Source organism: Erinaceus europaeus, chromosome 10 (assembly GCF_950295315.1).
Source record: "Erinaceus europaeus chromosome 10, mEriEur2.1, whole genome shotgun sequence".
NCBI classification, from domain to species: domain Eukaryota; kingdom Metazoa; phylum Chordata; class Mammalia; order Eulipotyphla; family Erinaceidae; genus Erinaceus; species Erinaceus europaeus.
In genome coordinates this window covers 26,050,567-26,073,369 of record NC_080171.1, presented here as the reverse complement: position 1 = coordinate 26,073,369, position 22,803 = coordinate 26,050,567, and the positions used below count along the sequence as shown (strand labels likewise).

Genomic DNA, 22,803 nt, shown 5'->3' with positions numbered 1-22,803 from the left:
AGCCATCTGGCCTGCTCCCCTCAGCTTATGGTCACTTCTTGTGGGAAGAGCGGGCAGTAGGGCTCCCGCTTCTCCTGAGGGCCAGACCACCTCTTTCTGGGGCAAGCAGTTAGGGGGAATGTCACCACCCAGGACTTTCCAGAGAGGAGGTCTTCAGGGTGGCTATGGTCTCATAGGCAAAGGGGCCCCTGTGAGCCCCAGCCCCAATATGAAGGGGTTTATGAAGCCTGGGTTTATGAAGCCCCACCAACCCTCCAGCCTTGCCTGGCTGTGCTAAGTAGCCTGTTGGGGCCCCTGGGCTGGCAGAGCTGCAAAAATCACTTGACCCTCACAGCCTCTTTTCCTGATGTCCTGGCTCTGCTGTCATCCATGGGGACCTTTCAATGAGCACCCTGTCACCAGGTGCCCAGGTTGCCCTCTTCTTGGGGCACAGTCAGGCTGCTTCCCTGGTTTTGCACCTAGAGGGGCCTGTCAGGCCTAGCTCCCCTAGGTAGCCAAGAGGGCACCCAGACACCCCAGTCCTCTGACCCTTGGCCATATGACCATGACCCTCCCCTGGGCCAGCATTCCTCCTGTCTCGTGTGCAGCTGAGCAGAATGATGCCCCACCCCCTGGTCTCCCCACCTTCTCTACGGTTCCCTGGGCAAGGCCTGGGCATTCTAGATGCTCAGCAGCTGGTTTCCATTTGTGGTCACAACTGAATGGATATCTCCCCTTTGCCAGCCTCAGTGTACAGTGACAGGGACATATGTGGGCTGGCTCTGCCTCAGGGGCTCACGGGACAGGGAGGACCACAGAGCAAGCACCTGGGGTCAGCCCTCCTGAGGGGACTGCAACTTGGGAGACTCACCTGGAGCCAGACCCAGAGGAGCAAGGACTTCTTAACCAGGAAGGCTTCCTGGAGGAAGAGGCACCTGAGCTGAGCCCTGAGGTTGAACAGGAGCTGGCCAGGCCAAGTAGAGGGGCGGTAGGTGGGGATGGGTTATTTTAGAGTGCTGGTCCAGGAGCCCCAGTGGACAGCACACTTCCGGGACATAGCCTGGGCATGCCGCCTGCTGTGAGGAGATGACTGTGTGGAGGAGGCTCTGCGGGTCCCCTCACACTGCCATCCCCCACCCCTAGCTGTCCTACATAGACGCTGAAGGCAACCCCGTGGGCGTGGTGCAGATGACCTTCCTGCGGCTGCTCAGCGCCTCAGCCCAGCAGAACATCACCTACAACTGCTACCAGTCAGTGGCCTGGCAGGACGCCACCACGGGCAGCTATGACAAGGCCATCCGCTTCCTGGGCTCCAATGACGAGGAGATGTCATACGACAACAGCCCCTACATCCGGGCGCTGGTGGATGGCTGTGCTGTGAGTGTGCCAGGGTGCAGGGGATGGGGCTCAGGACACAGCTGTCCCTGAAGGACACTGCTGCCTTCCCCCATGGTGACCCAGTAACCTCTAGCTGTGTCAGGGATACCAAAGGCCTGGTCACACCCCTGGGGGACATGCCCCATGTGGCTTTCACAGGCCTTGATAGGGGTCACCTGGAAACACTGGCAGGGCAGGTTTTGCTGTCACCCCACAATAGACCCCCGTTACCAGCACCTCTCCCTCTCCTGAGAACCCTGCCCATCTAGTTCCCTTAGGGAACAGGGTTCCTGCACGCTTCACCCCTTGTTCAATGTTCACTGTCATCCTGTGCCCTGCCACAGGCGAACCAGACAGAGCGGCACGTGGGTTTCAGAGGTGCCCAACCATCCTCAGTCCCCTCTGGTTCTTCCTGTCCCCCCAGGAACCCAACAGCTCCCCTCTCATCACTCCACCTTTTGAGCAAAAGTAGCCAGGCAAGTGCTGGAATTGGCTACCTTGTGTCCCTGAGCCCTGGGCAGCCTTACAGAAAACGTGAAAAGCCAGTGTGCTGGCCTCTGGGGCACCCTCCAGGTGACAGCTCCTCTTGCACTTTCTCAGAGTGTGTTGGAGGATGAGAGGGTATTTCCACCCATATCCATGGAGAACCATGCAGTTCGGGGTGGTTGGCTCTGCAGACTAGGCTATGTCAGGCTGGCACTGGGTCTGCCCAATCCAGGCTTAACTTCGCCTCCTCTAGCACCAGCTGGGACTCTAACAGCCCGGGCATCTTGGTCCTTTTTCCTTATGAAAGGACCCCCTGGGCTACTTTAGGGTGACAGTGAGACTACTGCGTGAGTTGAGGACAGACACCCAAGGGAGCAAGTCTTAACCCCTCCCACCTGCTCCCTGCCTGTGGGGTCTGCATGTCCACACTGCAGACCACATGCACCGCTACACACAGCCAGAGGGGTTCAGCGCCCCGAGGAGGGAGGGGCCCAGAAGCACTAGGGGCTTTTCTCCTCGGCATCTGCTGTGGCTCCCCACACACACCCAGGCTGCTTCCAGAGGGTCGTGTGACAGCAGTAAAATCATCCCTCCCTTCCTCCTCCTCCAAATGCAGATAATTATAGCACTGCTTCCCAGGCTTGTCCCAGGAGCACATTCATTGCACATTCAGAGAATCTGGGTTTTGTGAGCTGCCATGAGCCCCCGGAGAATTTACATCCTGTGACTGTCTTTAGACATCATGGGCTCAGGATGTGCAAGAGGAGAGGGGAAGATGTAGAAAGACTGCCTGCCTTTGAGCTTCCTGATCTCCATGGCAAAAAGAGAAATATTCTCACCTTCCCCATGTATGCTGGGAAAAGGAAGCTGACTGGCCTTCCAGAAGAGGGAAGCTGTTCTTAGCAAGGCCAGCTGGACAGAGATGTATTGTGTGAGGGACCCTCAGAGGGTGCAAGGCAGGCTCTTCTCCCTGATGCAACTCAGGCCCCCATCCTCAGAAGAGCTTCTGAAACTATCTAGGCTCTCCCACCCCTGTTTCTCTTGAGGCTTTTCTGGAAAGAACAGAGTCTGTCTTTGAGAAGGTAGAGGAGTGAGGGTCATGCAAAACAACTCACTTGGATAGTGCGCTGTTTTGCCATGTATGTGACCTGGGCATAAACCCGGCCCTCGCCGCATTGAAAGAAATTACAGTGCTATGGTCTCTATCTGCCGCCTCTGTCTCTGTCTGAAGAAAGAAAAAAAAATTGGACTGAGAATGATTCCAAATAGAACCACAGTGCTGGTGGTGAATGTGGGTGCAGGGACCAGTAGCAGAATGTGGAGGTTAGTGGGTGGGCAGAAGACTTTCTGGGGAGCAGTACGAAGGCAAGTTCATACACATCTCCGAGAAGTCTAGCCAGGCTTTGAAAAGTCACAGCCTTCCCTCTCACTGAAGGAGGGGACCCAGGCCCCAAAGCGGGGTGGTGGGGGAGGCCTGCCTGGGCCCCGTGATTCATATCGCAATGAGGGCGACGCAGTAACACTCTACATGGCTCCCCTCGCCCTGACAGACCGCAGTAGTGAGGCACAAATCAACGCAAGAGGCCCTGGCAGCGACGCTTCGTAAATCCTGCTGTTTGTGCAGCTCTGCGCACCCCCGGGGGCCCCTGCTGGCCCATAATGGTTATTTATGCCTCTGGAATGAAGGGGCGATGGAGCAGAGTGCACGCGTGGCAGCCTGCTTTAAATGCGCCCCTCTCTAAGCGCTCTGATAATTAGAGCTCTGGGCCTAATAAATCCAGAGAAATCATGCTGTCGGCTTAGCAACGGCCACCCTCCCCCAGGGGGGCAGGGGCTAGAGGGGGAGGGAGGCTGCCTGTGGAAGCCACCCCACTACAGCAGCTTTCTCCTCTCCTCCTGGAGAAGAGACTCACAGGCTGGAACTGGCGTCCCATGAATCTCTACAGTGTGGCCTTTCAGCTGCACTGGGAGGGTCCACCCTATCCCCCCTGCATGTGACCAAATTGCTAGGGACTTTGAGGAAAGGGAAGACCTGGGTTCCTCCTGTAAGCCCTGTTCAGGTAGGAGTGGCCCTCAGCCACCTTCTCTCATTTGAAGGGCATGTGTCCAGTTTTGGGGATACTATATTGACACCAGCAGTCATAGGGTATAGCTGGTTCCTAGCCTCATGTGGCTGCTGGCATCTGCTGAATCAAGTATATAATCTGGGTGAGAACCCTGGCTCTGACAATCCTCTGCACCCCAAAATAAGAAACTCCTATTCCAGGGCTGTCCTTGTACTTCTGTGCCTCAGTTTACCCTGTGCTCCCCTGGACCAGGCTTGAGTGGGGCTTCCTCCTGCATAGTCTGCAGGGTGTTCAAGAAGTGTGGCCCAACCCTCACTGTCACCATTCTGGAACTGTTCCTTTTTGAATGAGGTTTCACCAGTCTGCCCACCCCAGTGGAGCTGGGATATCTCACTGCAGGTCCTGGTGGGGCTGTCAAGGGTCAAATATTGGTGTTCTGGTGAGAGGTGACCCTGGCAACAGAGAGAATGGGTCCCATTGGCTCCCTCTGGGGCCCCATCTACCACACCTCCTGACTTTGGGAGGTTCTGATGGGACATGGCCCTGGTCTGGCCCAGACCCCCCTCCCACCTTCTCTGAAAAGCGAGCCTAGAAACCCACATGTCCCAGCTGGAACCGGGGCAGATCATGGGCCCTGGCTCCTCCTCTTAGCCATGTCCCTTCTTCCCCATCCAGACGAGAAAAGGCTACCAGAAGACGGTTCTGGAGATCGACACCCCCAAGGTGGAACAGGTGCCCATCGTGGACATTATGTTCAACGACTTCGGCGAAGCTGCCCAGAAATTCGGATTTGAAGTGGGGCCGGCCTGTTTCCTGGGCTAGGAACCATGAGCCCAGCCCCTGAGACCAACCTCGTGACCTCAGTGCGCCGTCTGTGGGGGTCCTGGACAGTGAAGGCCCCTTCTTGTCCTTGCCCCGACCTCATCTGCATCCCGGCCCCGAGCCGTGCCAGACCCCAAATTCAGAGAGAGAGAGCCAAGGGAAAGAGCCGTGCCCTCCACCACACACAAACACCCGGAGCTGAATCACATGACCTAGACCCCCCTCCCTGGTCCACCATCGGCTGCTCGGGGCCGTCACACCACTCGGGACCACCGGCCCCCATTTCTCGATGCCCACCCAGCTGCCTGTTGGTGCTCATGGGGGAGTCCAAGGGTGGGAATAGACGACAGTATTCAGAGATCACTTGTGCTAACTCAACTTGAAGATGTGTATCCCCCTACACACCCAATATTCAAAAAGTATCCGGAGGCAAACCCAGGAAGGCCAGCCTGGCCCTGCCCCAGCCTCTGTTTTCAAAGACACAACCCACTTGCGTGCCAAACGTCACTCTGTATGTGCCTCTCCGAGGGATTCAAGGTGCTTTCGTTTTATTTTTGTGCGTTTTATTCGTATTGTGTTGTCCTATCTGTTCCACGTGCCCCCGTCCCACCACTACCGACTGTTAAGTCAACCCAGCCTCATCCAGCTGGGAGAATGGGAAAACCGATGGATGAAAAGTGGGGAACCCCCCAGTACCCCCTGTCTGGTCTGGACCCTGCAGTGACAGGTGACCCTGGGCCCTGGGCAGCAGTGAATTTTACACACGAGGACAGCCATCTTTTCCAGATTACTGCTTTGACGTGATCTGGATAACATTTGAAATTTTAAATGGGGAGGGAACCCCCACCAAAAATGAATTTTCCTTCCAACTCTGCCTTTAGATTAAAACATAGTCTTAAATTCACCCCAGTGGTTTCCTTCTTGCCTGCTTTTCTTCCTGTGCTGCCTGGTGGGAAGAGGCCCCAGCCTGGGAGGCTATCTGGTCCACAGAGGATGCTGATTCAATAGTAACTGGTGCTTACTTGTACACTTTTCTTTTGTGGTGCTATCTGTTTTGAGATCTCCTTGAAGGCAGCCCTGGGGGGAGCCTGGATGTGCACCTCATCCTCACACCTTTCCCAAGCCCAGTATTTGTTTTTTCCAGGCTGTGGGGATCCTTGTGGACTCAGCCACCTGATGGCGGCAAGGCCCCTCTGGGCCTGCTGGTAGCATCTGTGCTGCTGGGCGTGGTGTGATTTCACAATACACACACACACACACACACACACACACACACACACACACACACACTACACCTGTGGTGCTTTCTGCCTTGTACCTGGTGTGACAACAGCAGACTATGTTCGGTTGCCAGATGTTTGTGGTGCTAATTTTCTGTTTGTTCCAAGAATTAAGTCAGAGCAGGGTCCCAGGCGCTGGCTCTGCAGTCTGAGGTGTGTGCAATGGACTCTGTGCGTCTCCTGGACTGCGGGGTTCTCCCTACCAAAGAGGTTGGGGTTTCCAGCTGCAGATAGCTTGGGCAGGTCTCCACATTCAGGGCTGGCAGGTTTTCTCTGAGTAACATCTCTTCCCAAACAAGGGTGAGAAGGCTCCCTCTGAGGGGGCAGGAGGACCGCAGGTGCTGACCAAGCATGACAATCAGTCCCTTTACTGTGAAAAGTTTCCCCCAGAAACATCCTCCCCTCCTACTGCACCACCAGGCCCCGCACTGCCCCTGGCGGGGATGGCTGACCAACTTTCGTACTGTCCTCCCTATAACTGTCCTAGCGGAACTTGGTCCCAGGAGGAGCCATACACCACCCACAAGGATTTCCAGAATCCCCGCAGTGATCATGCCTTGCTCTGGTCAGAGGAAAGCCTGGCTCGGAGATCTTTAGAGCCCAGGATGTCAGCACTCACCTTGCAAGGACTCTCTGCTGCCTCTCTTCTGCAGAAAAGCCGTCGCCAAGGATTGTGAGCAGTGCCCCCATGAGTTTGGTCTAGGTCATGTGATTCTGTTTTGGTTTCTCCTCCTTCCTGAGTTCTCCATTCATTTTGTCATCTTCTTCCTCTGTGGGTCTCTCCAAAGATGTCGTGATTTGTACTGAAAGTCAATATGTGCCCCCTTCTCCCCAGACCACTGAGCTGCGGTATATTGCAATAAAAATTACTTCTTATATTTGCAGAAATTCTTCTGGTGTAATTTTGTTTTGTTTTCCTCCTAAGAGAGACAAATGGACAAATGTAGACAGAAAGGGGGGGAGCAATATTCAGGAAAACCAGTGGTGAAGATTTCAGGGCTCTAGGCTCTTTAATAGAATGATAAAGGGCATCTTGTACATTTCTTACAAACCCCATACACATGTTCATGAGTTTTAACTGTCACACCCAGGAAGGGGTATTTTAAAGCAGTTGACCTGTGTAACAGATTGACAATTGTTAAATTTTTCAATAAACCACATTGGCTGTTACCACCATCAACAGATGTGATTGGCTGTCTTCTTAAGTGGGACCAGGATACCAGGACGTCCCTTACATTAAAAGGGTGTGGAAACTTCCACTGCAGAGTCACAGCAGGGAAGGCAATACTCCCCACCCTCTTCAAGAAGAGAAAGCTCTGCCTTGGGCAAGGCTGTTGTGGAGCTTCTATAACTGGGAATTGGTTAGAGAGTCTTGGCAGAAAATGGGCCCTGCTATCAACCTGGGTCGTTGGTATCCTAGGGCAGCGTGTCTGAGTGGGTCCCATTTGCACATCCAGTGGCCAAGGGGACTGACTATTCTTCCAGGCAATTGGGATTGCTAGGGGCTGTATGACCACCCCAGTCAGTGACCTGAAGCAGAAAGGACACATGCTTCTTCTAGTTTAAAGTAGTGACTTCCTCTTGTCCATCTTCAGCCACCTTCACCTAGGTGGCTGCGTTACCACTGGGTCCTCCAGGAAATCTTAACCTACCTGCAACAGCCTTATGGTATGAGAGAAGTATATTTTACTGTCCTCTCCGCTGTGAGGGGGAGATTGTCTGCTACTCCAGCATACCCTAGACCAGTGGTTCTCAAAGTAGGGTCCGAAAAAGCATCACCACTTTGCTAGAAAAAAAACACTCCTGGGGCTGAGCAGCAGCACCACATCCATTGAGTGCACTTGTTGCCATGTACAAGGACCTTGTTCAGGCTCCCAGTTTCCACCTGCAGCTGGGGCAGGAGGGACCTTCACAAGTAGTGAAGTAATGCTGCAGGTGTCTCTTTTTCTCTCTCCTCTATCTCTGGTCTTTGTCCAAAAAATAAATACAATATCTATAAAAGAAAAAGAAAATGCATTCCTTCAGGCCAAGCCTCCCCCTTCCATCTCAGTCTTTCTGTCTCTAGCCAGTAAATAAGCAATATAGAAGGAAAGAAAGAAAGAAAGAAAGAAAGAAAGAAAGAGAGAGAGAGAAAGAAAGAAAGGAAGAAAGGAGGAAAGAAAGAAAAGGAAGGACAGAAGGAAGAATGAAGGACAGAAGGAAGGAAGGAAGACATGTCTTTCAGGCCAAGTACTGGCACAGCAGTGAAGCACTAACCCTTTCCAGCATCAGGTCATGATTCTGATCTCCAGCACCACATATGGCAAAGTGATGCTCAGCCCCACCCCACCCCCCCACACACATAAATAAAAGAATACGAGATGGCATATCCCGGCTGCAGGCCTATGGAACCATGAACCTGGGCTTTGACAAACTCCCCCCACCCACCCCACCCCACCCAGGAGATGTTAAGACCCACTGGCCCAAGAGATCCTGGAGTAGCAGTGATTGGGCCCTGGGAGTGGGGGCTGTTTATAAGGAAATGAAAGTCCACGGAGCCCAAGAGTCAGTTGGAGCTGTCTCCTGAGGGTGGAAGGTGACCAGTCTCTGGGCTGGGACTCCTGATGGCTGTGTGTTCTGTGGGCTGATGGGGTGGGGGGCATCACTTTAAAGGTGGGACTGCAGGTTGAGACGCAGCTGCTGCCTTGGACTGCAGTTGGTTGGCACAATGACCTTAGAGAGAGGAGGTGTCCCACTGAGAAGCCAGGTGTCTATGCAAAGGGGAGCTCTGGCAACTCCTGGAAGGAGCCAGAGGAAAGAGCTCACAGATGGGGTGCTCAGGACTGGGGGTGCCATCCTCTCAATATTGGAAGTTAAATAAAAGGAAAAAAATCCTGAGATAACAGCATGAGGGACAAACTTGGTGAAGCTCAGGCCTCCCTGATGGGGGGGTGGTGTTCATTATTTTTTTTCTTTCTGTCATTCTTCCTACCTTTCTCTCTCTCTCCCTTCCTTCCTTCCTTCCTTCCTTCCTTCCTTCCTTCCTTCCTTCCTTCCTTCCTTTCTTTCTTTTTCTTATTGCTATCAAGGTTATCACACGACAAATCCACTGCTCCTTGTAGCCATTTTTTTCTTCTTTCTTTTATTTGACAGGACAGAGAAACTGAGAGGAAAGAGAGAGAGAGAGAGAGAGAGAGAGAGAGAGGAAGAAAAAGAGGCAGGCAGAGGAACAGACCTGCAACACTGTTTTACCACTCATGAAGTTTGTCCCCTGCAGGTAGGTGTAACAAGGTATTTCCTGTAGATTTTTGATGACTTCAGAGTTGATGTATACTTAATACCTCACCCAGCACCTGGAGGACTCTGTACCCAGTAAAGTTATCTGTAAGATCGTCAAACTACAAGGCAGCTGGCTCCGGATATGGGTGTGGAGTATCAATAACTTACTAAGACAGTGACAACCTAGATGCTGAGTTAGATACAGAGCGGGTTACTACTTCCTATATGCTAAAGCTTTTTACTCATGCACATTGTTTGTCCTGCTGCCTGCTGAATCAACACCTCTGTAACCTGGAATTATTTTATTTTTTTACACCAGAGCACTGTTTAGCTCTGGTTTATGGTGGCACTGGATATTGAAGCTGGGGTCTTTGATGCCTGAAACATGAGACACTTTTTGCATAACCATTATGCTATCTCCCCAGCTCTAACCTGGAATTATTGGTGCATGGTAAAATTTGCTATAAAAAGGCTCTGCCCTTCAAGACGGCACCCCATTGTTCGCCCCCCTCCTTTAGGGGTACACGTTTATTAGAGACAACTTAAAGCCTCTCTTAGAAGACATAATTTATGTCTCTGAGTCAATCTTTGAGATCCTGTGTCATAAGAACATGGCAGGGGGGGGGCGTGGGGGATCTAGGGGTTTGAGCCCAGTTCCTTGCACATAGTGACGTGCACTCAACCAGGTGCACTATCGTTTGGCCCCCAGCATGTTTAATTCCTCAAGCTTTAGGTGGATGAAGATGATGCCTAGTGGATGGGCACTTTAGCTTTGCTACTGAGGCTGGATCCTGAGACTGGGAAGAGAGGAAGCTTAGTCTGAGCTCCATGACAGGAGGGCTAGAAGTGACAAGCAGAAATTGGTCACCCCTAAGAGAGGTGCCCTGCAGACAGGGTTCTTTGGCTGATACCCACTGGGGCCCACAAGTTCTTTCACATGACACAAGGAAGGAGGTCTAGGCAGTGGGAGCCCACTTACCTCCATTTGAGGCAGAAATTCTGAGCTCCACCTCTGGATGAGCAAACTGAGCCTTGAGAAAGGGGAAGGAGGTAGGGAATGACTGAGACCCTGGGTCCTAACTGAGGCTCACCTTGGGGTGGGGTGGGGATTCCAGAGCTCCAGCACCTCTCTGCATAGCTCCTCGTCCTTGCGCCTGTCTGACCAAAGCATCTGCCTTGTGCTGGGCTGGAGGACTAGGAGCTACTGACATCTGGACCCCAGGGTATATGCACATGGGACACTGGAGCAGAGCGTGCACAGCTGCCTGAGGCCTATCACTCCCTCCACCATGTGCCCAGTGATAGTCACTGAGCACTTCAGCTGCTCATACCTGGGCTGGGGTTTCTGGAGAAGTGGGTTTACACGTGCCTTCTGGCCTGTACTCCTCCTCACTCTTGGAGAGAAGATGCTGATGGAAGCCAGGTCTGAGGCCTCGTGTTTAAAGCTGAGGGCCGCCATCTTGGCAGCTCCTTTGAGACTATGTGTAGGACTTGACTGCGTTTTTGTGTTAGAATTCCCAGAGTGCGTGCTGGGTCTTGTTGGATGAGGGAACACATCTGTCTCTACAAGAGAGAAAGCAGGTTATTGCTCACCAACAGGAGCTGAGAATTCAAGCTTCCTATCTAAGGAAAGAAGTCATCCCTTTTCTTAGCACGGCTGCCCCAAATTCTAGGGTGTCCCTCAGTGGCAGAGAGGAAGGAAAGGAGGGACAGGGAGGGGAAGTCCATGCATACCAGCCTTGGGCTTTGCCAAGAAGCCCCTGTCACTGCAGAACAGGGGGTGCTGGACTTCAAGAGTTGAGGCATAGTTCCCCCCTCTGCCAGGACTCTTGACCTCTAGGATCTGAGTTTGACCCCAACTTGCCCTGTGTAGCACCTCCATTTTCATCCAGTGGCTAGAGGGTTAAGGAGATGTCTCTCTGTCTCGGCCCCAGGCCCAACTGGACCCTCTTGACTCTGTCTGGGGTAGGCTGGGATGTCCACAGGGAGAGGGAGAAGAAGGAGGACTTTCCCTAGGACAGTGGGGGAGGGTGCTCCTACAAGAAGCATGTTTTTCCATCTGCCCTCTTTGCCTTCCCCACCTCCAAGAAGATACCAGATGAATACAGTTTGGCTATTTAGGGGAGCTATTAGGAAAGTGTGGAAATGTGGACATATTTTCCATGAAACATGGAAAATAAGAGCTTGGGGTATATGGTCACACCTAGCAGCACCCTGAAGACCATGCTTCAGGCCCAGACATAGAAGGAAGGAAGGTTAGTCAGCATCTCCTCTGAGGAGTGGGCAGAGGAGAGGAGAGGCAGGGCTGCTGACTTTATCACATACCCTCTCCCTACGTCCCCTGCAGCCCCTACCACAGCACCCACAGCCCCATTTTACCTGCTTGCTGCATGAGAGGGGTGGGTACCCCCACCAACAGTATTCCTCTGGGTACACAGTGTCAGAGGATGTAGCTGGTCACCTCAACATGGCCAGCTCCTAAGTGGGTGCAGCAGCCTGCAAGACCCAGTCCCAGGCCTTTGCAATCACTCACTCGACCAGAGAGGCTGGTGGGATGCTCCACGCAAGGTGAGCCTGCTGGCCCACTGCTTCTCAGGGGCCTACCCAGAAAAACATCTTTGTGCCTCAGCCAGAAAAACACTTCCAGCCATCTCCTCAAAGTGAATACTCCAGCAAAGATCACATGCACAAAGCATCCTGCTTTTTATCTTTTTTTTTCCATTTGTTTAATTGCAAATGAATCTCATGTCAATTTGGGAAGAAATCCAATTCCCAGGCATATTTTGGGAGCTGGCATTTGGTAGTGTAAGAATCTTGCTAACTTCAGGACTTTCTCAAACTTGTTTTTAAACTAGAAATTTCTATAGTGAGTTGAGAGCATTTGAAAGATTTTAATCATGGGAGACAGCTAAGAATGGACACCACTTTTAGTATTTATATATTTTATTGCTAGGTAGCAAATGTCCAACAGTTAGAGGCTCAAAACAATACACCTATGCTAACTCTCTTTTCTGAAAGATCAAGAATCATGGTACAGCTTGTCTGGGTCCTTGCTACAGTGTTTCTCATGAGATTGCAGGCAAGCTACTGGCCTGGCTGCAGTCCCATCTGGAGACTCAATTCGAAGCTCACTAAGGTAGCTGTTGGCAAGATCCAGTTCTAGGAGGGTTGTGGACTCAGGATCTCATTGGCTAGTGGCTAGAGGTTACTCTCAGCATCTTGCCTCTGGGCTTCTTCATCATGACAAGTCATGTCCTCAGGCCTTATCCAGAGGGAACATTTGCCAGCAAGGTAGAGCTCAGTCTCTGTATCCTATCCCCAAAGAGATGTCCTGCTTCCTTTGCTATGTTCTCCAAGGTAAGAACAAGATGCTATCCAGTCTTCGTGCACAGACGGACACAATCATACATTCTATCTACACACAGGAGTTTATGCAGGTACCTGGGAAGGGCCATAACTCTGCCCAGACCCCCTCCCTCTTCTGCTGATGGCCATGGGGTTGGTTATGTGGAGGAGACCAGACTCCTGTCCTCAGGTGTCCATATGAAGAGATGGTGGCTATGCACCTGGTAAGGGGTATTATGTGTCACTGCTCATGTCCTGCCTGGCAGGGTCCAACAAGCTGTAGTGTGGGGCCGGCTTAAGCAGTGGGTAGGGTGCCCACTGGGACCCATCATCAGGAGGCTCCATGGGAGAGAGGGTTTGACCTAGGCCCAGAGTACCAGTCAGGGCCATCTCTCTGGGAGCAGCTTACCAGGAACTGACTGAGTGACAGCCCACAAGCATCCAAGCTCTCTGCTCCCCCAGTCCTAGGGCAACAGATCTGATGTCATGGGGGAATCCCTCCACTGTCTCTAAGCAGGTGCCTGTGAATCAGCTCCCTGAGTTCTGTCCAGTCTCATGAGGGGCATAGGGATAGCTCTGAGAAGTGCCTGGAACATTTGAAGACAGGACAGCACTTGCCCCCTCTGAAACCTTTCTTGAGGCAGAAGTAGGAGTCCCATTGGGCTCAGATCCTAGCTCTAGTGAAGACCAATGGGAGGAATGTGGCCTGCCCGCCAGGCCTCCATGGTCATGTTCACAGATAGCATAGAGTGTGGCCCCATGCCCAGGGTTCCTAGGATTGAATGCTGACAGAGGCTGTGAGAAGAGGAAGGGGGTTGTCACAAGTGGGAAGGGGGAATGCTTCTCCTCCACATTCCAGGGATCCTGTGGGGTCAGAGGTCAGGGAATCATTGAGGAACATTGGCCAGTTGTTTTCATGTCTCACTCTGTGTTTGAGTCTCCTAGAAGGTTTGTTAAAGCATGGGGAGTCATCAAGCACTGTTTCTACTTTCTTTCCTTTCTTTTCCTCCTTTCTTTCTTTCTTTCTTTCTTTCTTTCTTTCTTTCTTTCTTTCTTTCTTTCTTTCTTTCTTTCTTTCTTTTTTGTCAGCACCCAAATGCCACCTCCACAGAGAAACTTGATGGAACCTCAAGCTTGAAACACATACTCTCCACCCTGATCCTTGGAAGCTAGCCTACCTTGTATTGACTCTCCTGCTGAGAAAAATCAATACCTTCTAGAGAATCAGGAAAATGACTGCTCCTTGAGCGACCCAAAGCAGGCAGAAATTGTGCTAGCTGAGCTATAAGATAACGGGCACAAGTTCCCTGAGGGTCCCTCAGCCCCTGTGACTCAAGCAGAAGGGCAGATGACTCACTGGGATGGCAATTTCTTGTATGAAATCCAGGTTAATGGAGTGACAATGTCAAGGAGGAAGAGAGTCGCATAGCAGAAGTCTCCAAACCTACTATTGATAGATGACAGGCCTGAATATGCAAGAGGTGAGACTCCAGGGAACACATGAGAGGAGACTCTCGGATGTCTGTGCAGCCAGGTGAAGATTTCAGCAGTTCCCATGCTGGAGGGAGCAGTCCAAACCCCATCATTAGCAGAGTCTCATGCTGTAGGAGAACACCCAGGAAAAGATTACCCAGCATGCCATATTTGTGAAAGGCAGCTATGCTCACCACTATACTACCAATGCCCTTGGCATGCCATATTTGTACACAAGTTTGTTAAACCCATGGCCTAATTAGTTTGCACAGCCACCAAAGATTTGTAACTCCTTAAGCACTGATAGGTGTCAATGGAGACAATGCTCCAGGTACCAAAGGCCTGGCCACAGCTATAGTAATTAAACAAAGATGACTTCAGAGGCTCAGGTTTATTACATGGTGGTTATTAGGTACAGTAAAGAGACAAAAAATCTAAGACTAGACCAGGCCTATGAGACCATAAGTTAGTTACCAAGGTTCAACTCCATGTGTTCTATCTCTCCAGTGAGAGGCAGGATGGCAGGTCCTGCGGAGCTGAGCCAGCATAGAACACACAAGAAAAGAGGGAGCTGGGAAATGAGACCCAACTGCCAGCAGGCTATTAAATAACTTGGTTTACATAAGTCCGTAAGTCTGTCAGCTTGATGTCAGGTATATGCTAATTACATGCCAAAATCCGTGCTGTATCACAACACACAGCCAATTGGATACCGGACATGAATAAAGTTACGTACTCATAATTGCTAATCATTGAAGCCACAAATCTGCTGAGATCATTTTTTTCTTTATTTTATTTTGTTATTGATTTAATAATGACCAACAAGTCCATAGGATGAGAGGGGTACAACTTCACACAGTCCTCACCACCATAATTCTGCATTCCACCCCCTCCATTGGAAGATTCCCTATTCTTTATCCTTCTGGGAGTATGGACCAAAGATTTTTATGGGGTACAGAAGGTGGAAGATCTGGCTTCTGTAATTGCTTCTCTGCTGGACATGATCATTGGAAGGCCAATCTATGCTCCCAGCCTGTTTCTGTCTTACCTTAGTGGGGTAGGGCTCTGGAGAGTTGAGGTTCCAGGACACATTGGTGAGGTCACCTGCCCAGGGAAGTCAGGTTGGCATCATGGTAGCATCTGCAACTTGGTGACTGAAAAGTATTAAGATATAAAACAGAAAATTTTTTAAATTATCAGGAATCTAAAGGTAAGACTGTAGCAGATGAAATTTGGGGTCTTTATTTTGGAAAAAGCTAGGAAGTCTACTTTAGGTATATTCCAAGGGGCCCATAACCTTACTAATTTTTACCTGAGCTTAACAGCTAACATGCAGGTGGGCTAAAGTTATTGTCTGGGGAGATGATGTCACTGTTGGACATAGGACTAGAAAGCTGGATCATGGCAGAGAGTAGCTCCTAAATAAGGGTAAATTATATAAATACCGTCAACTATAAACCCCACCAACCTGATCTGGGTTTCAATCTGTGGATTCAGCACAGTAGCCTGTGTAATCAATCACTGCATCCCTGTAGGTCTGAGCTCACATTCTGTGGTCATAGATAGGAACATTCTAGTCTGCATTCATTTCAGGACTTGTCTTCCTCGAGTGGCAGAGTATGTTGACCCAGCCTCCCTTCGGAGAGTGGGGCATTCTCTACCATTGTTGTTCCACATTGAGGGTAAGGTCCTGTAGAGGACCACAAGAGGGCTTATGATGTCCTTGATGGAGAAAATCAGTGATGGTGGAGATAGAGATAGAGATAGATAGAGATAGAGATAGAGATAGAGATAGAGATAGAAATAGATAGATAGATAGATAGATAGAGAGAGAGAGAGAGAGAGAGAGAGAGAGATCTGTTAGAGGTCTAGGCCCATCATATCTATGTGGGAATCCCAGGATTCCCTGAGTAAGGCCCCAGATGATGGAATGGCCTGGTAGTGAACAAAAGAGTCATAATTAAAGTATGTCAATCTCTTGCCCTTACCCAGTTTTTGTAGTCCTTACTTTATCTTAAAAGGTTAGCTTTAGAGTGATTGAGGGAAGTGAAATAGGAAGTAGGTGAGAAGGGTGTCTAGGTTTAAGTAGAAACTACTTAAGAGTGCTACTAGGAGAGACCTTAAAACCAAGAATGTTAGAAGAAACTTCTGGCATCTGCTCTCATCGGTGGTTCCCCTTTTGTAGATTCCTAGCTCCATTTGCTTCCCTTATCAAAATGCTCTACTTTTTGCTGATATAAGCTGTCTTAAAATTCCTTTGATTTATTTTGAAAAGAACTAATAAAAGGCAAGAGACCCATAGTTGGGGTTTCACTATTACCATCAATCATTAAGAGAGTAAATGGTGTGAATCACCCTGGGCTTCTTAATACCATGCCAGGAGCTTAAGTAATTACTCATTGTTCCTGGATCAGAGACTTTGGGTCATTGCAATCATGCACTGAGCAAACAGGGACCCTGGTGTTTCATCCCCTCAAACATAGTTGATGATTATTCTGGTCTCTCCCTTGAAGTCTCAATACACCTATCCCAAAATAAAAGAATCTCAGAATGAAATTGTCCCCTAGTGTCAAGGACAAATAGAAACATCTAAAATAAGGTAACAATTAAAGATCACATGAGCTTCTTACAGCACAATCGAGCTCTTTGAGAAGAGACAGAATGCATGTTCTCTATGCAGTAGTCACCATGTATCTTTCAGACCCAAGACTAACTAGATACAAGCAAGAATGGAAATATGGCTCACAATCAAGAGAGGAAAAGCAACTGAAACCAGTGCACAGGTGTCTTAGAAGCTGAAATTTACAGACAAAAAGTTTAAGAAATGGTCAGAGAAAGGGGGCTGGGCAGTGGTGCTGCAGGTTAAGCGCACATGGTGTGAAGCCCAAGGACTGGCACAAGGATCCCGGTTTGAGCCCCTGGGTCCCTACCTGCAGGGTGGTTATGAAGTAGGTCTGCAGGTGTCTGTCTTCCCCTCCTCTCTCCATTTCTCTCTGTCCTATCCAACAACGACAGCAATAACAACAACAACAATAATAAAAACAACAATAAACAAGGGCAACAAAAGGGAAAAAATGGCCTCCAGGAGCAGTGGATTCTTAATGTAGGCACTGAGTCCCAATAATAACCCTGGAGGCAAAAGAAAAAGAAATGGTCAGAGAAATAGCTCACTTGTATAATGTCCTGCTTGGTCATGTGCACGACCTAGACTGAACCTGACACCCACCACATTGGAGGAAGCTTCAATGCTCAGTGCTGTGGTCTCTTTCACTCTATCTCTCTATTTCCCTTCTCTATTTAAGAAATAACTTTAAAATATGCTGGATAAATGTCAGCTAATACTCAAGGAACAATGGTTACAATAGGTGAAAAAAAAATCCCCAAAGAGGCAGAGAATCTAAAAATGAGCCAACTGTAAGTGTTAGAAATAAAAATAACAGTGTCTAAATTTTTCAAAGAATTTATTAAATAGATAAAGTTAAAGAGGATTAGTGACTAAGAGTATATGTTGGTACTTTTCCTAAACTCAAGTGTAGAGATATATATGCTTTAAAATGGGAGCAAAGTCTCAATGGCCAGTGGGAAACTGTGGTATAGCCCTGTCCAAAAGGACTGAGAGGGAATGAAGCAGAAAGATATTTGAAGGATATTGGCCAAACATTTCCAAATCTAATCAATAGCAGGCTATGGAGACAGCACAGCATCCAAGCACAGGGACTGACTCTCAGAAGCCCTGGGTTCCACTTCCCAGCACCACTAACAGCCAGAGCTGAATGCTGCTCTGGTCAAAAAGCACAGTCAAATCTGATCAATAATGTGAACCTCCAGAGCCAAGAACTCAATGAACCTCCAACAGGATGAATAGAAAGAAAACTCCAGCGAGATATGCTACTCAAAACAGCAGGGAAAAAGGGCAATCTGATAAAAAATAAAAAAAAAAAAGCAACAGAAATAAGAAAGGAGGGAGCCATGCTCAGAATAATGGAAACTTCTCTGAATAGAGGGCAGGAGACAATGAGAGGATTTTTAAGATGCTGAGACACAGCTTCCTAACCCAGATACAATTCTGGCAAAACTATGACTCAAGTGTGAGGGTGCAATAAAGCTCTTTCCAGATAACTGGAAGCTCAGAGTGTGTTGCCAGCAGCCCTGCATGATGGGGAAGGAGGGAGTGGGGGCTCTTCCGGCAATGGGAGATCACACCAGATGGAAACACAGACCCTTCCCCTGCAAAAGCTGAAGAGCGAAGGAAGTAGAAAATAGGGCGAGAAGTGCAAAATACCTTGCCTATCATTTTAAAGTGTTGTTAAGAGACAACCCAATGCTAAGGCAAAAATAATGAAGAAAAAAAAAGAAAGCAAGAGAGACTTGTGAGGTTTCTGATCAATGTAGAAACAAAATCTAGGTGAGCAAGAGGAGGGAGGATTGGGGGAGGTTTGTAGTGTCCCATGAAGGGGTAATATGGTCACTTGGGGGAGACAGTGATCATCTGAAGAGGCATCATATAATCCATGGGCGCAAACACAAAATAGAACACAAATGAAGACCTGCCAAGTCAAGGTAAAGAGATAGCAAAGTGCTGAGAGATACTCTGTGAACCCTAAGAAGATGGGTAAGAAAGAATAAAGGGTGGGGTAGAGCAATGGGGTGGTGGTTCAGCTGGTTGAGCACACACATAACAGTGCACAGGTATCCAGGTTCAAGGCCCTGGTCCCCACCTGCAGGGGGAAGCTTCACAAGCGGTGAATCAGTGCTGCAGGTGTCTTTCTGTCTCCCTCTTTATCTCCCCCTTCCCTTTCAACTTCTCTATCCAAAATAGCTCAAATATTTATTTATTTACTTATTTATTTATTACCAGAGCACTGCTTAGCTCTGTCTTCTGGTGGTGCAGGGGATTGAGCCTGGCACTTTGAAGCTTCAGGCATGAAAGTCTCTTTGCATAACAGTTGTGCTATCTATCACTGCTGGATAAATATTTTTTACAAAAGAATGAAGGTGGGAGGGCTGGGCAGTAGCACACCTGGTTAAACACACATAGTACTATGTGCAAGGACCCCTGGTTTAAGCCCCTCATTCCATATTTGCAGTGGGGATGCTTCACAGTTGGTGAAGCAGGTCTTTGGGTGTCTTTCTCCCTCTCTACTTCCCTTCCCTCAATCTCTACCCTATCTAATAAAATGGAATATATATGCCAGAAGCGGCGAATTTGTAGTGCCAACACTGAGCTCCAGTGACTGGAGGGAAAAAAAAAAAGAATGAAGGTCGTAGGATATAAAATATACAAGTCTGGGAGGTGGTGCAGGGCCTTGTGTGTTGGATTTCAAGTCATGAGGTCCCCAGTTTGATCCCCAATATCACATGTGCATAAATGATGCTCTGGTTTCCTCTCTGGTTAATAACCAATTCTTAAAAAATAACTTTAAAAAATACACATAGCAGGACTAAAAGCCTAACACACCTATATCAACACTCCCACTGTCCAGCCAGAGTTGAGACCTGTCCCCACAGTGACATAGGACAGCAGAGTCAAGGACACCTCTCAGGGCCTCAGCGACATACAGGATGGGTGTTCATGGAGGGAGAGGAATTCAGTGGGCTCTCTGCCCAGCAATGACCTTGAAGTGTATTTTCCCCTTGGCTCTATTTGGGCCCTCCTGATGCACCTTCTTTCTGGGAAAGTCAGGCTCACTGCACAGGAAGCACCTGCCTGGCAGGATGCACATCCCTACAGACACACACAGAGCCAGAGGTCAGCAGCAGGTGGCCTCGCCAGCACAGCGCCCAGGCCATGAGGATGAACATGGTGGAGCTGGCTGAAGGGCCTGTGCAGGTGCTGGCTATTGCCATCCTGTGCACCTCCACCTTCACCAAGGACACCTGTCCAGGTGAGTCCACCCAATGGTGTGGTGCAGACCTGAAACTGAACACTTGCTGTGCTCAGGCCCCAAACTAAGTGTCCGGGGGATGTTCCTTCCCTTTTCCTCTTTCAGTATTATTACCTGAAAAAATCAAAAGCCCAAAAGAAAAAGGAACAGTTTCTACAGGGACACAGAGGTTACACAGGCTCCTGTGCTGAATATGGGCCCCAACCCAAATCGATGGGATTTACAGTTAACAATATTTAGATAATTTCCCCATATTTGGGAGCTACTCTCTTCCCTGATCTAGCTTTCTAGTCCTTTTTCCAACTATGACACCATCTCCCCAGACAATCACCTGGGTCCAACTGCATATCAGATGTCAGGCTCAGGCAAAAACTAGTAAAGTCATGGGCCCTTTGGAATATATCTAAAATAGACCTAATAGCTTTTTCCAAGAGACTGCAAATAGAACTCTTGCTAAATGCCATGATATCATTAAGATTTCAAATCTGCAATATCAGACTTATTCCTCCCAACTACTGCTTTTGTCCTTACAACTCACAGAAAGAAGTCCAGAGTGACTGACCCTAGGACACACAGCCCTAGGGACCTGAGTTTCCCTATGTCGAGGGGGAATCCAGGGCCCAGGTGTTTCCTGATGTCACCTCCTACAGAAATCCTGCAACCAAAGAAGGGAAACAGGGCTTGCAAACTGGCCTCCAGCTGGGGGACACTGGACGCAGAGCCCTCAGGCCCCATGTAACACTGGGCAGGTCCAGGGAACAGAGGCCTGTGTTCTGCCTTTGAGGCCCTTGGCAAGGCTGTCCCTGAAGGTCACCGTCTGTCCATAGAGGTGCAGGTGGTGGGTCTGGAGGGCTCTGACCAGCTGTCCATCCTTCGGAGCTGCCCAGGACTGCCTGGAGCTACAGGGTCCAAGGGAGACACAGGCATCCCTGGAGGGAGAGGTAGGTGCTGGGGGCAGGGTGGCTGGGGTGGGCTGAGTGCTGCTGCTCAGAGGCTCTAATGTGGGCAGAGTCCTGTGGGACTCAGGGTGCAGGGGAGGGCTGGCCCTGCTCAAAGCCAACATCACAGGGACCCTAGGTCCCTTGGTCTGGGACCCTCTGGGTGAGGAGGGGCTGCTCTCCTGCTTCCTGAGACCCTGGTCAAGATCTATCTGGTACAGTGTCCTATGAAGATCTGATTCCATGTTCTACCTGGAAATTGGGGTACTGAGTCCTTTGATCTATCTCAGTCCAGGAAGCTGAGGCTAGAGGAGGTGGCAATGTCCTCAAGTGTCCCCCAAGGAGGGGTGGAAGGATAAGAGCAGGAGGCTGTGTGCTCACTGTGATGGGGCTGAAGTGGGGCTCCTTTGGGGACACTGAAGAAAGCGCTCTGCCCATGGGAGTCACAGGTGACCTTGTCAGGGTGGTTCAGGATGGAAGCACAGAGTCCCCACCCCAGGGCAGGGCCAGGTGAGGAGGTTACCAGGCTCAGGGCTGAGCCCCACTCATGGTCCAGCCCCCGCCATCAGTTTGCATGTCACACACAGCACTGCCAGGGGCCTGCAGTCAGGCAGGTAGATGGTATGCCAGCCACTCAGAGTGTGTCTGCTCTTGAGCAAGTCCTGACAGGACCTGGGGTCTAGGGGCAGGGAGGCAGGACTGGGGGATTGGCTCAGTGGGCATATGCATGGAGGAGGGAACCAGGCCTAGCACAGACACTGGCCCATGGTTGCCCTTGTGATGCTTACTGCTACCACGTTCCCTTCCCCTAGGCCCGTCAGTCTAGAACTGCTGCAGCCTGGGAGCCCTGATGGCAGTATCAGGAGAGGATGCAGTGGGAGGGAGGGAGGAGCCATGGGGACAGGCCTGTGCTGATTCTGAGGGGTGTCTGGGGGCCTAACCTCTGCCCCTCCCCTCAAGGCCCAGGCCTGGTCAGTCCAGTGAGGAGGGTCACCTGTCTCACAGGTCTCAGCTGGTGTGGATCCCCCTGTAGTGAGAGAGGACAAGTGTCACAGGATCAGTCCCCAGGATCCTCCAAGCCCCCCTTCCCCAGAGCTGCATGAAATTCTTTGGCTCCTCCCCCACTGTCAGCCCCTCCCATCCCCACGCCAGCACAGCTGACTGCTCACCTTTCCCTCCACTGTCACCTTTCACCCCTGGGTCTCCTGTAGATTTACAGGGAAGGGGTCAGTGAGGAGCCAGACACCACCCCAATCTTCACTCCTGTGGGGAGGATGTGGGGAGGGCAGGCTCCTAAGTAGTGAGGCCCCTTATGGGGCTCCAGGCACCAGCCCCCCTCCTGTGATTACAAGATTCTCAATGCCAGGTCTTTATAAAATGAGAGGACATTGAGATCTGGGTGTCCCCTGGGTAAGGAGGGGTCATTCTGGGCTCAGGGGCCTGGATGCGGGTCCTCAGAGCAATCACCAGGCTCTGTGGCAATGAAACTGACATCCCCCTTGTTGTTCCCCATCCCCATCTCTCTCCTGCTCTCTTCACCCTCCTCTTTTCTCTCTTCTCTTACCCTCTTAGCTTGTTTACTTTCTCTGTGTTTCTTTCATACTGTCTCTGTCTCTCTTCTGCTCTGCACACAGCCTTGAGGTCCTCCTAAAGGCACTCAAGGTCAGTCACTCACTCACTTTTGGGTCCAGGGGATCCCACCTTCCCAGGGAATCAGGGGAGCCTGGTTGTCCTGCAAAATCCATCTCTCCTCTACCTTGAACGACAAGTTTCTTCTTTCTCCCTGATCCTAACTCAAACTCCTCCTTCTGCCAAGCTCCTCGGTGGTAACAGGAAGGCCCCTTCTAGAGAATCCAGGACCCTTTCACATCAAAGCTTCTTCTATCACACCAGC

General features: G+C 50.2%; 1 protein-coding gene across 2 annotated transcripts in view; it reads left to right on the top strand.

Annotated features, from left to right (window-relative positions):
• Window positions 1-7,190, top strand: part of COL5A1 (collagen type V alpha 1 chain) — a 138,908-nt gene extending 131,718 nt beyond the window's left edge. For both annotated transcript variants that reach the window (XM_007521425.3, XM_007521424.3), the window contains exons 65-66: window positions 1,123-1,356; window positions 4,584-7,190. In XM_007521425.3, the coding sequence (XP_007521487.1) occupies window positions 1,123-1,356; window positions 4,584-4,730 (381 nt within the window). In that variant the 3' untranslated portion in view covers window positions 4,731-7,190. The remainder of the gene's footprint in view (window positions 1-1,122; window positions 1,357-4,583) is intronic.
• Window positions 7,191-22,803: the final 15,613 nt, after the last annotated feature.